Below are 20,599 nucleotides of genomic sequence, written 5' to 3'. Positions count from 1 at the left end.
GGTGGGCTGCCGTCTATGGGGTCGCACAGAGTCGGACACGACTGAAGCGACTTAGCAGTAGCAGCAGCAGGTACCAGTTGAGATACACTTCTGGTGATGTTTCCGGATCTTTTTTTAGTGTCTTAAAATCATTTTCAGAAAAATGGATTTTCATTTTTTCAGAATTAAAATAGATTGCTTTTATAAACTGAATAATGTATATTGAGAATACAGAAGTAGTTTGTCCTAAAGGTGATTATAGAACATAATACTTCCTATAATGAATGAAGCAATTATGAAAACAAATCTCTTTGATTACACTTGACTGCATATTAACTTTTTTCATTACTGTTTTCAAATACTACTGCCTATCACATGTGTTCATGACTGGCATTTTTGTTGCTAACTAATGTGAACTATTAATACTTGGGTGTTGGTTTTAATTAATCAAAAATATTTCCTACTATTCAATTGAAAGGTTTCTGTTTAGATACAAATTGAAAAATATTTTAAAATATACCCAAGAGGAGGTGGACTGACTGGAAAAAAATTTCAAAATGTTAGCTTTATTGCTTATCTGAAATGGAATTTGATGAACTTTTTCATTAAGTAAAAGCTTAGTAAGAGTAAAATTAATAACAAGAAAAATAACTCTACTTGTAAGATATGAGCTTTATAAAAATCTGTCATACTGAAAGTTTTCAAATATGTGATTTTCTTTCTCAGAAAAAGATGTTAACAGAACAGATCGAACAAACAAGTTTTATGAAGGTCAAGATAATCCAGGGTTGATTTTGCTTCATGACATTTTGATGACCTACTGTATGTATGATTTTGATTTAGGTAAGTTCTCCTCTAATACCCTAATTTAAAGATGTATGTTTAATTTAGAATTTAACTAGACGTATGTAAAAAGCTCTGTGATGTAGTTTTTATAGGGGTTGTTCTCCTGGGGACTGGAAGCTTAAAAGGCTGTGGTTCCCAAATTGTGCACCAGAGAGCACTGGGTTGCTGCAGCAAACTCATGGGGCTGATATCGGATATTTTAAATATTTGAGGGAAATAGAGGGACATCTGTACGATACTGCCCTAACTACTAGCTGGAGTAGTTCAGGGTTTCAGCATTAAATCACCACATTCCTTCCTTCTGATGAAGTTATGTTTACAAAGGAGAGTTTTTGACTTTGCTGTGATAAGCAAGAACTGTGAGAAAATAGATGAGGATGGTGGTATCCAATTGGATTCCAAAGTTTGAGAAGTAGTGTGGTGCCCAGCAGGTCCTAAAGTTCATAGGATGTAAATACTTATTAAGTTGTTTGGGTATGTTTAATAAATGGAAATGTTATTAATATTTTTGAACCTGGGAAGCCGTGGAAAAAAATTTCTGAGGCGTACTGTGACCTGAGAAAGTTTGGAAACCTTTTTTTGATAGGCTTTCTCCCTTGTGAAGAAAAATGCTGACTTGATATCATAGATAAGAGGTGCAGATAATTATCTAGGGCATGTGAAACTTCACTTTTTTCCTGGTTAGTCTGCTTTCTACCAGGAATGGGTTGGAAAGACTAGGAGTGGAGGTTGGAGTGGGGGATTGCATGGGAAAGTGATGCTAAGGGCTAGAAAACCTGAGGAAAACAGTATTTTAAGGGACAAGAGGACTTGAGCTGTTTCTTTAAGGGACCAATAAACTCCCTAAGCATCTACCTTTAAGTGAGTATAAAGAATGAACAAGTTTCTGAGTTACCTACTGATGTTAGTGACTCCCAGTAGAGGATAGTGAGGGTAGATGTTTCCAGATTACCTTAATAGAACTTAAGACTTTCTTTTGGAGAAGGTAATTGAATATTTGTCATATTAAACCCAAATGAACCTTGAATTGCGAGTATATTTTCTTCACTGTTTGTATCTATGAACCAAGAATTCTTCTTGGCTTCTTATATGTGGGTTAGGGAAAGATGTAAACTCTTGAGGATCTTGCAGCATCAGCCTCTTAGGACAGTAAGTGAATATCTCAGATTTCTCTTTAAAATGTGAAATATGCCCAGTCCTGTCGGGTCACACCTATAATGAACCTCAGATTGGATCGCTGAATATACTAGGGACTGGAGTGCTTCTCAGGTTACTGAGTGTTGTCCTGCTCAATTTTGATTGTATTAGCAGCCTCTTTTAAGAAGTAGATTAATAATCCCAGTTGTATGAATAAAGTTATAGTGATTTAGAGAGTGACTCAGGGCTGCATAAGTAGTAAATACTGGGCTGGGGGTAGAGGCCCAGCTCTTTATTTCAGGCTGGCATTTAAAAAATATTTTTTTAAAATTTATTTGGCTGTTGCAGGGTATGGGGATCTAGTGAGCTGACCTTGGATTGAACCCGGGCCCCCCTGCTTTGGGAGCACAGAGTCTTAGCCGCTGGACCACCAGGGCATTTTCCAGGTGGCATTCTCACCTCCACACATTCAGTGCTCTGACCCATTGCCGTGTCAGTCTCTGTTAACCACTATTGGAAATAGGGCCTTTACTGTGGAGAACAGGAGGCATCCTCTCCAGGGGTAATTGTGAAGTACGAATGTATGTTCTCAGAAGTCATTCCTGAATGCTCAGTTTTTCCATGCATTGAGTCACAGACAAGCTATTTGGACAAATTGCTATTTCCATTTGTCTATATTAACCCCACATTCTTTCTGGTTGGATACTTAAGTTATCTGAAACATACCCAGGGATTTTATTAAGAACTCTGGCCTTGAAAGAAGCCAGGGTAGTTTTCATAAAGCCCTGGACCAAATTGCTTGCTGTTTGACATGGATTTGAAGTAGCAGACAGTGATGTCTGACTCTTCGCAACTCCGTGGATTGTAGCCTGTCAGATTCCTCTGTCCATGGAGTTTTCTAGGCAGGAATACTGGAGAAGGTTGCCATTTCCTAATCCAGGGGTCTTCCTGACCCAGGGATTGAACCTGCATCTCTTGCATCTCATGCATTGAGCAGGTGGCTCCTTCACCAGCTCCCCCACCATCTTGCTGTTTACTCACAGTAAAGTAACCTGGGCTGTAAGTTTACTCTTGTAGTTGATTTTGTCATAGTGAGTTGTTTGGCCTCTTAACCCACAGAGCAGGTATTGGTGTGTTTGCATTTAATACAATCTCATTAGTAGTGAGGAGGAAGGCAAAAACCATCAAAAGCATACAGAAGACAAACATTACCAAAAGCAGATAGAAGAACTCAAGAAAGAGTAACTTTTACTTAGTGCAGAGGGTACACCTAAGGTGTTTCTGTGGGAGGTACCTATTTTTTTTTTCTACAATGTATGTTTATAATCATGATCCTGAATAAACAACAGAAGGTTAAATTATACTCAGAATACTCTATGTAAGAAGGCAGGAGTGTGTCCAGTAGAAAAAAAATGATTTCAAACGCTTAAGATTTTTTTTTTTAATTTTATTCTCTAATAACTGAGTAAGCTTCAGTTAACCTGGAAAATTGACCTATGTAAAGATGAACTCTTTCTTTTCTCTTTAAGAATGTGTGCATTAGGATGATAAGGAGTTCATTTTTAACACCTCCCAACTGAAACAACTTTGTTATGAAAATAATTTAGGGGAACTTCTTCAGACATTGTAGTAGTACTGATTAAGATGTACATCAGTCAGCGCTAGTGCAGAATCTGAACATCACTGAATGCTAATTTAAACAGCTTTAATCTTTCTTTAATTAAAAGGAATTTGTACATTAATTCCACCCCCACAACTCATGACATACCCCAAAGAACATCATGTATAAAATAGATTAAAAGCAACAAGAGTGTGGAGAATAATTTGACTAGTTGATTTAACTAAAACTTACAGACGAAATACAGTACTGATCTGGTATGAAAGCTGAAGACTTAAAGGATTAAATTAGCTTCTTAGAAATTTTTATTCATTATAACTTTATAATAAAGCTCATTTCCCCCCAGAAGAAAGGTGCTTCGTAAATCTTTTGAATAGCACACTTTGAAATAGTTCCATTGTAGACTGTAGGTAGTCAGACCCAGTAAAGTGGTGCTCTTCTGCACTTTGTTGAGTCCAGATAAATTTCCTTCATGCTTTGATTGGTTTAGCCTTTATGTTTGTTGTTGCTTTCACTGTGTCGTTTCCGTGTAGGAAACTTTTGATGATAACAATCTAGTCTTCCTTCTGACCTACTTAAGAAAAATGTTGTTTTAGCCAGGGAAAGAAAGAAAGAAAAAAAGATTGCTTATAAGATACTGGCTTATGTCATTATGGAGACTGAAAGGTTCCCAGCCTGCCATCTATAAGCTGGAGACCCAGGAAAGCTAGTGGTATAGTTGAAAGCCTTCTGAGGGCAGGAGAGCCGAGGCAGAGGTCTCATTCCCGAGTCTGAAGGTGTGAGACCAGGAGCACTGAGGGCAGATGGGTGTCTCAGGTCAGGCAGCCAGGCAGAGAGCAGATTCAGCCTTCCTCATCTTTGTGTTCTGTTCAGGCCCTCAGTGAATTGGATGATGCCCAGTCACATTTCTGAAAGCCATCTGCTTTAATCAGTTCACCGATTCAAGTGCTAATCTCTTCTAGAAAAACCTTTGCAGATACTCCCAGAAATTATGTTTAACCAGACATCTGGGCACCCTGTGGCTCACTCAGATTGACACCCAAGACTCACCATCACGAGTGTGTATTATTGTTTTAAAAAGCATCTGCAGTAAGTTTGTTTATATGCTTACATTTAGGTGTCATGTCACATGCGTTTTTTCTAGCTCTTTTCTCTGAACGTCTTGGTAACGCCATTGTTTGGCACTGTAATAAGGGGATCCCAAGTTTGTGTATGTGTGTGTGTGCGTGCGTGCGCACTAATGTGCATGGAGCCATACTCTCCCATGGGGTGTAGTGTAGACATAGTGAGGTTGGCAGGGGTTAGGCGTAGCAGTAGATGACAGGGCAGAGGCTAATAGCAGATAGAACTAGACTTCTGTTTGTAAGGAGGTCCTGAAGTGAACTGGGTGTCTTTATTACACTTTTAACCCAAATTTTCTTAAGAGATTTTGGCTTACCTGCTTCCTGGGGTCATTTTTAAAGCTTTCTTCCAAAATAGGAAGAATGATGTAAAATTATGTATAATTTTGTCAGAAATATCCCCTCTCCTTTAAAAATAAGCATTCTGTTTTAAATGACTTCAGTTCACATAGATTTTGGTGAATGATAAGAATGTAAGTTTTGGTTCTGCAAATGAAAGCCTGTTTTCCTCAGACTATCATTGGGGGAAAAACATCTCTGTGTAACTTTAACAAATACACAAGTTACCAAAGTTGAATGATAATATGTATGTGAAAAGGCTTTGTAAGAGCTCTTGTCCCTTGGTTCATTCAAGTCTCTGTATTTTAAGTCCGAAATCTAATTGTAAAATAGTTAAGAAAATTGTTAAGATGGAAATATAAAAAATAAGACTTTTGACATGGTCTGGTGAAAAGCAAAACTAAGACTTTCTGGTTTTTAAGGGAGGGACCTGCTTCTTTAACTTTCCAATTTTTCTTTTAATCAAGGGCTTTAAATTAGTGTCATGATTGAGAAATTGTAAGAGTGTCAAGAGAAAGATGGTTGAAATGGTAGTTTTACATACAAAATATTGATTGGATTAAATCCATTTGCTAGCATTGGTTGGGTTAGAGTAACAGCAAAAGGAAAAAAAGAGAAATTAAAAGAGGTGATTTTGTTGTGGTTTTTTGTGTGGATTACCGATGTCTGGTTGCTAAATCAGTTGGACCCTTTTTTAGTTCTTATTTCACTTGGCTTATTCATGGCAGTTTGGTGGTGTTGTCCACTCTGACCTTGCAACTTCTTCCACTCTGACCTTGCAACTTCTTTCCCTTTGACTTTTACAACATTCTTCTCCCTTGCTTTCCCCCCTTTCTTCTTGACTATTCTCTCACAAATCTTCTTTGGCTGTGTTCTTTTCAGTTTGATGTCCCTCTGGGTTTCCCATCATCCGTCTTTATCATAATGCTTTTGCACATAAGTTTTTAGTATTATCCTCTCCTGATCCTCTCCTGATAGTGAGTGATACCTACACTGAGACACACAGCAGTTACATATCTGCTTGACCTCTCAAGCACCTCCCATTTCTCACCTGGTTGCTAGATTTCCTTCTCATTGTTTAAGAACATCAGTATACACAAGTTTGTGAAACCCGAGAAAGATGTAATTTTAAGTGAGTTGGTGGAGATACGCATAGATGGATACAGAAAGTTTAGGTTTTTAGAGGTATGATTAGTTTTTTTGTTTTTTTTTAAGGCTACGTGCAAGGAATGAGTGACTTACTTTCACCTCTGTTATATGTGATGGAAAATGAAGTGGATGCCTTTTGGTGCTTTGCCTCCTACATGGACCAAATGGTAAGAACAGAGACTCCTTCCTTTAATCAAATTAATTTTGAATATTTTAGTTATATAATAATCTTACTATATAAGATGGATGTTTATATTTAGCCAGTCATGGTAGAACTTGAAACAAATTGCCCTGTTGTTTGTTTCAAGAGGCTTGGAAATGCTGGTACTATTTTTAATATTAAAAGTAGATAGTAAGTGCCTATAGAATAGGAATAATCAGGATTTAATATTGGTAAATGCTTATGATCTGCAGAAGGGTAATGAGTCATAGAATATTGATGAAGTAGATGATTCAGTTCTTGTGAGGTATTTTCATTTCATCTGTTTCAGAGATAAAGCTTAGTCATGCCAAGTAATATCCTTACCTTTTGTGAACATTTTAGATTTTATCATTATAGTGACTGATTTTTCTCCAGATGTTTTTGAACTATTTGTAACATTGACACTTTCTTAGTTTTTTCATAAGCATGTGATTATTAGAGTTGAACTGTCTATATACATGTTATTACAAAGAACATTTTATCTATTATCATTGATATATCTTAAAGACAGAGTTCTAGGACAATAGTACAGAGAGAGTATTAACAGGAAAATAAAATAGAACAGTCTTCTCAAGTAATCTTTAGAAAGTGGAAGGGGGAAGAAAAAGCAAAGGGGCTCAGAGCAGATAAAAGCATATGAAATCCAAAGACCTGACTACATAGGTCTCTGTACTTGTTTCAAAATAAAATTAATATACTTGATGCTGGCCCTTCATGGTCGGATATTGAAATGGCTTGCTTGTAAGGGGATAAAGATTTCAAATATATAATCATATGAAATGATTCCTTGCTATAAAGAGTCTGGGATACAGATGTGAAACTTTTTGATTGCTTCTGTTTTTTGATGACTTCTATTCTTCCTCTCTTGCTTGCCTGTTTTTATTTCCCCTTCTAATTTGTCTCAGTTTTACCTGTTTTCTCAAGTCTCTTCTCAATGGTTTCAACTCATCACTACTTTGCCTAGTTCTTTTCCATCCTTAATAAGATTTGATAGTTTTAAAATATTCTTTTACTATTAAAGTAATACATATTCAAATTATGTAGTCCTTTACCATGAATTAATTTTTTTTGGATTATCTAGAAAGATTGTTAATTGCAGTAATCTGGTAATATCATAATTTGTCTTCCTTACCTTTTTGATTGGTTGATTTTTACCTGCCTTCTTAGTTCCATATACTCCTAAGCGCTCTAGAAACCTGAGGCATTTGTTATAAAGGTCTGTACAACTGATAATAATTGTATAAAAACTGTTGTTTTGTTTTCCTTGTTTTTGTTGTTTATCCTCTTTTCACTAGAGCTAGTTTGATAAAGAGGTCATGTCTTTGTTTAACTCGTTCTGTGATATGCTGCCAGAATTTTCCTGATGCTTGACATGAGGTGTTTGTTCAACAGATTTTTGTAAAATAAATACGTGAGTATTTCCCCAGTGCTTAGTTTAGATCTCAGCTTACAGTAGGTTTTCTAAGAATTCATACAAACATATGGCATTTACTTTTTCTGTTGTTCAGTCGCTAAGTCGTGTTCAACTCTGTGACCCCATGGACTGTAGCACTCCAAATTCCTTTGGCTCCTGGAGTTTGCTCAAATTCATGCCCATTGAGTCAGTGATGCTATCTAACCATCTCATTACAATAATAGTTTTCATAAGAGCTAATACTGGCATGTTCAAGTATATTATCTTGTGTGTCAGATATGTATGTACATGCAGATGTGTGCATGTATTTAGGCCTCAGATGTAAAGACCACTTTCTGAACGTCTTTAATACACATTTCACAGTCTGTCATTTTTGTGTATGGAGGTTCAAGTTCTTTGTTCTGTCTTTTTCACAGTAGATGCCTTTTCCATTGACAACGGTCTGGGGATATTTCTAGTCTTTATTCTAAAAAGATTTCTTAATGTCTGCTAACATTTTTTGTTTCATGATGTGAAACATAACATGAAACATTTCATAATATGAAAGGGCAGTAAGTTACAATCAAAATAGTTTGCACAATTATTTCCACTGCATTGTTATTGTTTTGGTGTCCTTGAATCTCTTCTGCTGTTTGATTCCTTCTTTTTGTTTTACAGCTTTATTTCATGTAAGTTTTTACTGCTTTACGGAGGCTGAATCCAGTGTCTGTAGATTTACTTTTGTTGGTATTTACTCACATCTAGTGTTGGTCTAGGCATAGACTTCTGTCTCTTATCGCCATATTATAGAAACAACTGCAAAATGATTTAATGAACTTCCTTATAGCCAGCACTCATTTTGCCGTATAGTTTTAACTTGTCCTTCCTTCTTACCCCCTTCCATATACATATGTGTGTGTATACACATACACATACCTGTATATATGTACATATACATATATGTGTGTATACACATACACATACCTGTATATATGTACATATACATATATGTATATATGCACACATGTACATGCATATATAATGTATATACACATTTATAGTTAGACTTGAAGCCCTTTGTATATCCATTGTTGACCACCTTTTCCTTTCTGCAGGAATAGCTACTTCTCTGAAGTTGGCTTCTGTCATTTTGAGAGTGCTACTTTTTATAGCAGAGTGGGCAGCAGTGGCCATGCCACGCTGGTACTTCCAAAACAGTGGAAGCTTTTGGCCATGTCACAGCAAAAATTATACTGTTAATCAAAGAGTTAGTCCTGCCTTTCCCTTTTATTTTCCAGTGGGAAATGTGAAGAAACTATATCCCAAAAACTTGTGTTCGTCTATTAAAGCATTTCATTTGCTAATTAAACTATTCAGATCACTAAAGAGAAACCAGTTTATTGAGAATCAGTAGCCTTAATTTTTTTTTAACCAACTAATCTGATAGTATCGATACTTCTAATAAAGCACTATTATTAGAGAAGGAAATGGCAACCCACTCCAGTATTCTTGCCTAGAGAATCCCATGGACAGAGGAGCCTGATGAGCTACAGTCCACGGGGTCGCAAAGAGTCGGACATGACTTAGTGACTAAACGACCAAACAACATTGTCTCAAAAACTAAAAGAGAAATGTGAGGGGGAAAGGATGTTACTCTTAGGCTTTTCACAAAGATTAGGGCAGTGGTTCTCCATAAAGGGGTTAGAACACGAGGGTTAAAGGGATCATAATCATAAGAAACCTTTCATTTATTTTGGTGCCCTCCGCATCCCCAAAACCTTGACTGGAATTTTGGTAGCGAATCTACTCAGTTTCAGAGATTAAAACATTTAAACCACAGTAGTTCTCAAACTTTATGATCTCAGGACCTCTTCACACTCTTCAATATTATTGCAGATTCTAAGAGCTTTTTTATGTGGGTTATATCTGTTGATGTTTGTCATGAAAAGTTCTAGGAAATTGATAAATATCTTGTTGTTTAGTTGCTAAGTTGTATCCAACTCTTGCAACCCGGTGGACTATAGCCCACCAGGCTCATCTGTCCATGGGATTTCCCAGGCAAGAATACTTGAGTGGGTTGCCATTTCCTTCACCAGAAGATCTTTCCAATGCAGGGATGGAACCTGTATCTCCTACGCTGGCAGGTGGATTCTTTATCACTGAGCTACCTGGGAAGCCCAGATACTTATTTATTTATTAATTTAGAGATAACAGTAAACCTTCTGAAATTTTACATACCTTTTTTTAAAATGAAAAATAACTTTTCCAAAACAATTTACTGAAAAGAGGGATTATCTTCCAGTTTTCATTTTCTTTTACTGTTTAGTATTTAGTTTAATAGGAGACAGCTGACTTTCACATCTGCTCTTATATGCAGTCTATTGCAATATATAGCCTTTTTATAGCCTTTACAATTATGGGAGAATTTAAAGTGCAAAATTCATAGATTGTTTTAGTATTGCTGTTGTCATGAAAATGGTTTTGACTTCATAGATTCCTTAATGTCATCAAATCATAAGAAATAATTAGCTAATTCTTTAACACTGGACACATATTAAAGCTAAAATTAATTTCATTTCCTATGTTAATTTGAAGAAATATTTAGCAGTAAAGTGATTTGATAAGTCTGTATCCCAAATGTATGTTCCTTTCACCCAGGTTTCTTATTTGATATAAGAATAGTCTATCAGTCAGTCTACAGCTGCTGTTGTCTGCATTATTCTTTATCTTAAAAAATTGAATAGTGGGAAAAAATAATCTTTTAGCATTTTAATTAGTTGTGATTTTAAAATATAACCAGTATGGTGTAAGTACATTTGTCCTTATTTTAATGGCACAGTTATCAGTGGTTATGTATGGTAAAATATTTATTAAATATTACTTAATTTTTTTTAAAGCATCAAAATTTTGAAGAGCAGATGCAAGGCATGAAGACCCAGCTTATTCAGCTAAGTACCTTACTTCGGTTGTTGGACAGTGGATTTTGCAGTTACTTAGGTGAGTTGAGTGAAACAAAGCTATACTCAGCAAATTGTAGGGTAATACGCAAAGAGAAAAAATGTAAAGACTGTATAATCCACCAATGTTGCCTGAGTTCCTCTGAGGAATAAAACTGTGGGACCAAACTGTCCCCCTTGTACAGTTTGGCCTTAAAACAGTTTATTCATACTATGAAATACGAGTCATCTCTCATTTGTGACGACTGCCCCTGGGTTGCGAAGATCTTTTGGAGGAAGAAATGGCAACCCACTATAGTATTCTTACCTGAAAAATTCCATAGACAGGAGCCTGACAGGCTGCAATCCAGAGTTGAAAAGAGCTGGACATGACTGAGTGACTCACACACATACACTCTCACCCCCATGTCAGAATCCGAGGAGACTCAAGTCCCTTACGTAAAATGGCATAGTATTTGCATATAGCCTATGTACATCTTCCTGTATACTTTAGATCACCTCTAGATTATTTATTATACCTCACACAACATAATTGCTGTGTAAATAGTTGTAAATACAATGTAAATCCTTTTTAAATAGTTGCCAGGTGCAGCAAATTCAACTTTTGCTTTTTGGAACTTCCTGAAATTTTTTTTTCCCCAAATATTTTCCATTCACAATTGGTTGAATCCACAGACACAAACTTGAAGAGATATGGAGAGTCAGCTGTTTTTTGGTGGCTTGCTTTTAAAGAAGTTAGCCTGCAATTCTGAATAGTTTCCTTGAATTAGTAGAAGATAATTAAATTTATAGGACTTTTAATAGCCTAAGATGCACAGAAAAATTTGAGTTTGAAATAGGTACCCTATTCTGAGATAATTATTGTAAGAGAAAATAAGGGTTTTTTGTTTTTTTTTTGTAGAATCCCAGGACTCTGGATACCTTTATTTTTGCTTCAGATGGCTTTTAATCAGATTTAAAAGGGAATTTAGTTTTCTAGATATTCTTCGATTATGGGAGGTAAGTTCTTAATTATTGTAAAAATGTAACACTTTTTATGAAAATAACCATTTTGTTTCTATAGAGTATAAATGGATTATAATATCCTGACTGAAATTTCTAAAGCAGTTCTGAAATTCTGATGTTTCTGGTCTCTCCTTAAACACTGTGTTGAGCTGAATGTGTGGTCTTGGGAGCTTTCTTCTGTAGATCGGATCCTTGTGAGACTGGGGCCAGTAGGCTGCCCAGAGCCAGCTCTGTAGGCCATGTGACCTTGGGGCACTTTATGTGAGACTGTGCTGGATTGGGTGCAGGTTTAAATATAGTTAAGAAAGTTTTGGCAGGCCAGTCAGTTGAGATGGTACTTTATTTGCAGTTTGGAGTATTGGGAGGGAACTGACTTTTGTTTTACTTTTTAAAGAAATTTAAGTTAGAGCAAAATACTAACAATAATGTAACAAATATGCTACTATCTGCATTCAACGTATGTAATGATTTTTTACATATTTTACTTATTTACTTCTATCAAGTTGGCCAAATAAATGTTTGAATGATCTTTTTGGCCAATCCAATAGTTTTTTCTCTCTTTCCAAGGCAAAAAATATTACCTTTACCCTTTTCCTCACTCTGGAGAGTATTCATGATCATGTTTTTGGTTTATATCTTTTCATTCCATCTTGTACCCAGGGCAACTCTTGATGAAAAACAGAAAAGTATTATTTTCTTTTCATGTATCTGTTAATTGTTAACAGATGGTATGCTTTCAAAATAGACTATTGGTATAATGACCATCCACTACCTTATCTTTATGAAAGTAAAGATGACAGAAACTTTCCCAAGGAAAGAATGGGGGAAATAATCTGTTTGAATAATAAGTGAACTTAATATACAGTGAGTATCCTGAGGCTCTTACACCTGGAAGTTGATTCCTTACTTTTGGTGGCTGTGCTCCCGTTAGAGAAGGTGATGCATTAACTGAAGGAACACGTCTTTGTTTGAAATTAGAAGGAAAACTTACATGTTCTCGACCTAGAATCGTACTTTAAAGTTTATCAGTTTCATTAAATTAGTATCTCAGCTTCGTTTCAAAAGTTTTCAGTAGTTGTAATAACTCCTTAATCTGTGTTTACCAAATAAATTAGGACTTTTAATGAAATCTTTGAGGTTAATTGCATTGTAATTAAACTTTCAAAAATGGATTTAGTCTGAAAATGGTTTATTTTTAGTAAAAGAAATAAAGACATTTCTGGTATGCTTTAATAATATTGTTTACATGAGTCTTTGATCTTTCTAAAAAAGATATTAAGTACATTAACCAGAGGAAATTAAGACTTTAAGTTTTAGGACATTTATTGGGAAGAAATGATCAAATGTTGTACACATTTGGGTATAAATTTTGGGTGGTTGATTGAGTTTTTGTCACAATCAGAGATATTCTGATTTATTATATAATATGTTGCTTAGAATATAGAGCTACTTCTGGGTGTTTTTGATTCCATGCAGTGTATAACTGCATTTTTAATCCTATGATGTAGCTTTTCCCCTCACCCCCAGAGACTGAAGATGATTTAAAAGGTAAAAACTGAAGGTTCAGAAAAATATTGAAAATACCTCTAACGTTTATACCTTAGCCATTTATCATATTGATTAGGCTCAGTGCTAACTGTAGTCACCTAAAGAGACATGTTTGGGATTCATCATAATTCATTTATTGTTTGTGGGCAAAGGTAAGACTTTCATTCCCCACATCTCATTTCTTAACTAGAAAAAGAATGGACTACTCCATCTAGACAACTTCTGCTTTGCATAGAAGTCATTCAGAATTGAGCATCGTATCTATGAAGAAAATATTTTATTTTTTTTTTTAAGAAAATATTTTAGAATTGATAGAGTTTACTAAATATGTGTTCTGTTTTCTATAGGTAATGTGGACTGAACTACCATGTAAAAATTTTCATCTTCTTCTCTGTTGTGCTATTCTGGAGTCAGAAAAACAACAAATAATGGAAAAACATTATGGCTTTAATGAAATACTTAAGGTAGTTTTTCTTTTAATTTAGATTTTAATATTTTGACTCTTTCCTCTTTTTGTTGGAAAACAAGCATTTCCTTGAGTGTTACTGAATCTCTTGAGTGACTTAAAATTTAATCAGTAATAGTCAATACGAGGACCGGTTCTCTGAGAATGACAGTTCAGCAAGTTGAACATATTGGCCAGTTATTTTTTCTCCTAGCTAATTAGAAAGAGAAGCAGATTCAACAAATGCTCTTTTATGTTGTTTACTTTTCTAAAAAAAGTAATTCTTTTGCTTATAACTTTGAGATAGTAGACTTGGGACAGCTGCTGGATTTAATGTTCCAATAGCTTATTATTAATAGCTGTTCCTTAGCTTTAAAACTTGAAATGATCTAATGAGGGATATGTTAAATTTCCTGTTTACTTGTAGTCTGGGGGTATTTTGTTTTGAGGATTTTATCTACAGTGTAATATAACTAGTATGACACCACCCTTATGGAGGAAAGCTAAGAAGAACTAAAGAGCCTCTTGATGAAAGTAAAAGAGAGTGAAAAAGTTGGCTAAAATTCAACATTCAGAAAACTAAGATCATGGCATCTGGTCCCATCACTTCATGGCAAATAGATGGGGAAACAGTGGCTGACTTTATTTTTTTGGGCTCAAAAATCACTGCAGATGGTGACTGCAGCCATGAAATTAAAATATGCTTACTCCTTGGAAGAAAAGTTACGACCAAACTAGACAGCTTATTAAAAAGCAGAGGCATTACTTTGCCAACAAAGGTCCGTCTAGTCAAAGCTATGGTTTTTCCAGTGGTCATGTATGGATGTGAGAGTTGGACTGTGAGGAAAGTTGAGCACCGAAGAATTGATGCTTTTGAACTGTGGTGTTGGAGAAGACTTGAGAGTCCCTTGGACTGCAAGGAGATCCAACCAGTCCATCCTAAAGGAGATCAGTCCTGGCTGTTCATTGGAAGGACTGATGCTGAAGCTGAAACTCCAATACTTTGGCCACCTCATGCAAAGAGCTGACTCATTTGAAAAGACCCTGATGCTGGGAGGGGTTGGGGGCAGGAGGAGAAGGGGATGACAGAGGATGAGATGGCTGGATGGCATCACCGACTCGATGGACATGAGTTTGAGTAAACGCTGGGAGTTAGTGATGGACAGGGAGGGCTGGTATGCTGTAGTCCATGGGGTTGCAAAGAGTTGGACATGACTGAGCGACTGAACTGAACTGACTGAATATACCTAGTAATAAATTGTGTAATAGAGTATAACAGTGTTTCAGTTTCAATTATTTTATTGATTTATTCTAGCATATCAATGAATTGTCCATGAAAATTGATGTGGAAGATGTACTGTGCAAGGCAGAAGCAATTTCACTACAGATGGTAAAATGCAAGGTATACAGTATTTTCAGTAATTGAAAGATTTTTTTGTCTGTATGATTTTGGTGGATTGAGGTCACAAACTTTTTCTTTTTAGAAGTTAAATTAGCACGTTGATGGCAGACACAAAGCATTGACCAGCATTTGTTTACCATTATAGATTTACAGCACTTAATTGAAAACAATTGAATAATTATGCTAGGAGACAAGAAGAAGACAGAATGATAAAAGTAATGAAAACACCTTGGCAACAACAATAGAGGCTGTAGAAGCGTCGATTTATTTTCAAAGCAGTGAGCACAGACTAGGACCTCATAGTGAATATATAGTGCCTTCAAGTCAGGACAGATGCTAATCAGAAATAATCAAATGGATATTATTTGGTCAATGTCATTACATTTATATCAGTCAAGCTCTTAATTATCTCTAAAAACAAGGCAAGTTTGAGGTGTTCTGTCCTGAATTTAAACCAAAGTATTACACTTTTTGGTGTATTTTGGTTTTCAGATTTTTAAGAGAATTCTTATTTAGTCTTTGTGTCATTTGTTCATGGTTCCAAATATTTATTTTGGCTCAGTTCTTTTCTTTATAATTTTACGTATTTGTGTACTTAGGGCTGCACCGGGACTTCATTGCTGCCTGGGCTTTTCTGGTTGAGGACAATGGGGGCCGCTCTTCTTGCGGCTCTCAGGCTCCTCTCTTCAGGGGCTCCTCTGCTTGGGGCGCTTGGGCTCTAGGACCTCTGTGGCTGCAGCACGTGGGCTCAGTCACTGAGGCTCCCAGGCTCGGCACTCACTCAAGGCGCACAGGCTTAGTGGCTCCATGGCCTGTGGGCTCTTCCCTGGATAAGGGATCAAATCTATGTCTTCCGCATTGGCAGGTGGATTCTTTACCACTGAACCAGCAGGGAATCCCTATTTTAGTTCAGTTTTACAAATATTTATTTGATAGCTATTCTGTTCAAAATTTGTCGGTGATGCTTTTTAAGTTTAAGGAACATTTGTGTATTGAGGGAAAAGAATGACGTAAATAAAGAGTGAAATAAATGCAAAATGTTAGAAAACAGCATGTTTGTGGGAGTGGTGGGGTGGGGTAGGATGGAGAGTGGCTGATTCGGAATAGATCAGAAGACCACTTATTACAAAGAGTGGTTTGGATTTCATTTCGAGTGGAGAAGGAAGGCCTGAGAAGGTGCGTAACAATTGCACTGTTAGAACAAATGTTTGATGTTATCTTCAATAGTACGTATTAATTTGTGGTTACTTTTCCTCTATGGTGAATGATGATTTTATATTTGGTTCTTCTTATTCAGGAGTTGCCACAAGCAGTTTGTGAGATCCTGGGGCTTCAGGAAAGTGAAGTTACAACACCGGATTCAGACAATGGGGAAGATGAAAATGTCAGCATGACTATTTGTCCTGCATCTGCATTTCAGAGTAACTCGTTGCCTGTCCTTACTGCCAGTGGAGGCAGAGATGACAGCCCAACAGAGATATCCATGTCCCCAAGTGTCAGCAGATTAACACCTGCATGATCATTCTTTGAAGAGACACTTTGTTACAACTTTTTTTCAAGTACTTGAAAGGTGGAAATTTGAAATCTTGGTATTGATCATGCTTTAAGGTTTATGGAAAGAATGTGTACTGATGTTCTTGCATTAAAGCTTTACAAAGATTTAAACTAATTATTTTTGTAGTTACTTCTACCAAATAGCCTTTCCTTTTCAATAACATTCCTTGGTATTTTTTATAGCTAAGTACATTTTATTTTCTTGCTGATGAACTGGAATTGGAAAAACAGTACAAGTGGATGAGTTGGAAATTACGCACTTTGAAAACATTCACTTTGTTTACTCCGGGTTTAGCAGGTTTGGATCTGATTAAATGCTGAGCCTTTCTATAGCTTTCTAAGCTAAGAAGTAGATTGTGGCCCAGTGATGAAATGAAAGAATTTATTTTTCTCTCTTGTTTACAAAAATACTCAGCTTAAATATTTACGCTGGTTGAATGTGATTTAAATTGGACATTTTCATCAATGCAATTTAATGTGTAGATAAAGAGCTATTTCAACCATAATAAGTGGATTGGCAGTATATTTTTTACATTGAACTTTTCTTCACTTGTATATAAAGACTGTATAAGTACTTATTTATGAGTATAAGAAAGGATAGGCATATTTTCTTTAACAGAATAAACTTGACTATTGATTTATATAACCTGATTTCACAAAGTTAATACATAGCTTCAATATGAGATCTTTTTCAATGCTATTTTCTTAACCAAACATTTATTTCAGGAGACTACATTCAACCCCATACCTGGTGTAATTTTCAAGTTCATTGCCTATAGTCTCATTTTACTAATAATGTTTACTATCTTTCCTAATAATGCATTAACTGATTAATCAGGTCTTTAAATTTTTATGAAATACTCTTTACCAAAAGCTTACGTCAAAAATTTCATTATACTATCACAAGTCTCAAAATAATGCTCTTTTGTATATGAATGAAGCTATTGTTTTTACCATGCAGTGTTGCATGATTTTAAGTTATGTGTAATGAACATAACTGATTCCATTTTAATTGTAATTTGTTTACTTCTGTACATATCATTAAAATAAATTTGAAGTTGAAATGGTGTTTTCAGTTAAATTGCACTTGGAAATAATCTGCTTGTTCTTCATGAGAAGAAGAAAACCCTAAGATGGACCCCAGTGCATCTTGTATTTTTATATGATTGAAACAGTCATTTGAATGAGTTGTGGAAAGAAGTGAGAAACATGATTCTTTATAAAGAAACTTTTTATTAGCATGAAATTGGGTATAGTATTACCTTGGAGGATATAATTATATGAATCCGTAAAGCAACTTCCTGCAAGTGATGTTAATAATGTAAAATAAAAGTTACTGAATAAAAGAAAAAAATAAAATAAAATAAAAGTTACATAGTTCTAAAATGGTCCAGTAGATAGATTCCCAGCACCCCCCTCCTCCCCCCACTCAGAGAACTAGGGAACCAAATGAACTTTTTCTTACTTGAGCTTTAACTGACAGTCATGACAGTAGAACCATTAGATTGTATTTTTTAATATCATATGTGTGTTATCTTTCATCAGTTAATAATAAGTAAGTCTATTCAGAAAAAAAAGTAAACTGATGAAAACTTGGCATCTCCAGCCTTTCATTTCCTGGTGTTGAGGAAATTGCTGAGAACATCTTGATGTCCTCCTTGTTCTTCCTGGGCAGGGACTTTGGGGAGGGTTTTTTTTCCCCCAACTATGTAATAAAATGTCTACTTCAGAGTTTTAAAAAAATTTTAAGACATTTAGTAAGTTTAACTTTTGTGAACTTTTATTTTTAAAACTACTTGTTAAAAAACATTTTTACTAAACATGTAATATTTCTCTTTGGCACATTTTTTATATGTAAATAATGATAATACAGTGCTAAGTAAAGTCTGACTTAATCCTTGCTAGCAAAACCAGCTAGCAAGTAACCATGTAAACTTGAACTTTTGATATTGCTAAGATAGAGTTCAGGTAAGTGTCTTAGTCTGACTTTTAAAAGATTTGCTTGTTTCAATTTTCACAAGGTGCTCTCTCCATGCGGATGACACATGAAATATTGAAAGTGAAAGTGCAAGTCACGTCCAACTCTTTGCAACCCCATGGACTTCACAGTCCATGTAATTCTCCAGGCCAGAATACTGGAGTGGGTAGCCTTTCACTTCTCCAGGGGATTTTCCCAACCCAGGGATCGAACCCAGGTCTCCTGCATTGCAAGCGGATTCTTTACCAGCTGAGCCACGAGGGAAGCCCAAGAATACAGGAGTGGGTAGCCAATCCCTTCTCCAGTGGATCTTCCCAACCCAGGAATCGAACCCAGGACTCCTGCATTGCAGGTGGATTCTTTACCAGCTCAGCTATATTATGTGCTGTAAAAAGTTTTCAATTCTGATAGGAGTCTATGGGCAACCTTTCTGCATTGGAGATTTAGAGAATTGCCATTGTATATTGTATTGCTTGGAGTAAATTTTGACTTAGAGTTAGGTAGACAGGTCCTTAAGGGTTTGTTTTGTTTTGTTTTGTTTTAAGTACCTTGATTTTCTAAGGTGGATTTGCCCTAGTTCTGGTCATCATTTTTAGTAAAAAGTAATGACAGTCAACTTTGACTATTTTATGTAGGTTCCTCTGTTCTTACATTTTGAAGAGAAACTTTCAGTGTCATTTTACTTCTGAACATGAAACAGGGTTAAATTTGAGATGAATCTGAAAGTTGTTTTAATCAGTACCTAATGTCATTATCTGACAGTAAACGTCTGTACTTACTGTACTGAGTTGGCCAAAACGTTCATTAGGGTTTTCTGGTAACATCTTCGGGAAAAACCTGGAAGAACTTTTTGGTCAACTCAATACTTTTAACATGAATACTGCCATAATTTAAATGCTAGTGTATTTGGCCTGTCCTCCCTTTGGGTCCTTATAATATGGGAGTTTTTTAAGTTGTAGGTATTTGAGGATTGCTCTGATTACAAACATTTTTATCTTAGGTCTTATAAGTAGACTATTTTTCAGGCTGTCTTGACTTAGGGGAAGAAGTGTGTCATCCTTAGATGCAAAGAGGGGTGGGGGTGGGGCATTGATTGGACATACTTCTATAAGTTCTGGGGTATCCAAAGCACTCTTGGCTCATGGGAAATTGCACTGTTAACAAACTCACTGTAAAGAAAAACAGATCGTAATCCAAATCTCTTTCTAAGAACCATCAGGCATCAGAAATGCTGGACTTACCTAATGTAGTTCAATCCCTAGAGTTAGAATTGGAATACTAGAATAATAGAGTGAGTGCTTGCTCAGTCATGTCTGACTCTGTGATCCCATGGACTTTAGCCCACCAGGCTCCTCTGGGATTTTCCAGGCAAGAATACTGGAGTAGGTTGCCGTTTTCTAGAGAGTCTTCCCCAGAGGGATCAAACTTCTGTCCCCTGTCTCCTGCATTGGCAGGCGGTTTCTTCACCACTGAGCCTCCTGGGAAGCCCTAGAGTAAATAGGTCAGCTGTTAACTACGCTTCTCCTCAGAGGTCTCTGGTACATTGCTCTTCACATCTCTGTGTACTAAAGTAGACAGAGTGAAAAGAACAAATGCCAGCAAGCTTCGCTGTGATCAATGAACAGTTCCTTTCAGGTTTTTTTAATTAAGAAGATGTATTAACTTCAGAAATGGGCTTTTGCTGTGACATTCAATAATACATATTTTCAATACCATACTAGTACCAGACCCAGTGAGTTAGCTGACTGCTTTAAAAACACAACGAGAGCTGTTTTTAAGATTGCTTTAGATGTTTTATGGCCTGATTGTACATCGTTTTTTCATGAGTGTCACAGGTTCACTTTGTAAAGCAAATTCTTCTCCAGCGGAGAAGCCATCAAGGTACTTCTGAGTGCTTAGTATTAACACTGCATGCCATTGCACCTG

At 36.0% G+C, this 20,599-nt stretch overlaps 1 protein-coding gene across 2 annotated transcripts in view; it reads left to right on the top strand.

The window, feature by feature from the left end:
* TBC1D15 (TBC1 domain family member 15) overlaps positions 1-17,759 on the top strand; it is a 73,967-nt gene extending 56,208 nt beyond the window's left edge. For both annotated transcript variants that reach the window (XM_043446526.1, XM_043446525.1), the window contains 7 exons: positions 706-822; positions 6,256-6,356; positions 10,682-10,781; positions 11,643-11,740; positions 13,642-13,758; positions 15,055-15,141; positions 16,439-17,759. In XM_043446526.1, coding sequence (XP_043302461.1) covers positions 706-822; positions 6,256-6,356; positions 10,682-10,781; positions 11,643-11,740; positions 13,642-13,758; positions 15,055-15,141; positions 16,439-16,660 — 842 coding nt within the window. In that variant the 3' untranslated portion in view covers positions 16,661-17,759. The remainder of the gene's footprint in view (positions 1-705; positions 823-6,255; positions 6,357-10,681; positions 10,782-11,642; positions 11,741-13,641; positions 13,759-15,054; positions 15,142-16,438) is intronic.
* The last annotated feature ends 2,840 nt before the right edge of the window (positions 17,760-20,599 follow it).

Source organism: Cervus canadensis, chromosome 25, assembly GCF_019320065.1.
Source record: "Cervus canadensis isolate Bull #8, Minnesota chromosome 25, ASM1932006v1, whole genome shotgun sequence".
Lineage (NCBI taxonomy): Eukaryota > Metazoa > Chordata > Mammalia > Artiodactyla > Cervidae > Cervus > Cervus canadensis.
This window is presented reverse-complemented; position numbering and strand designations above follow the sequence as displayed.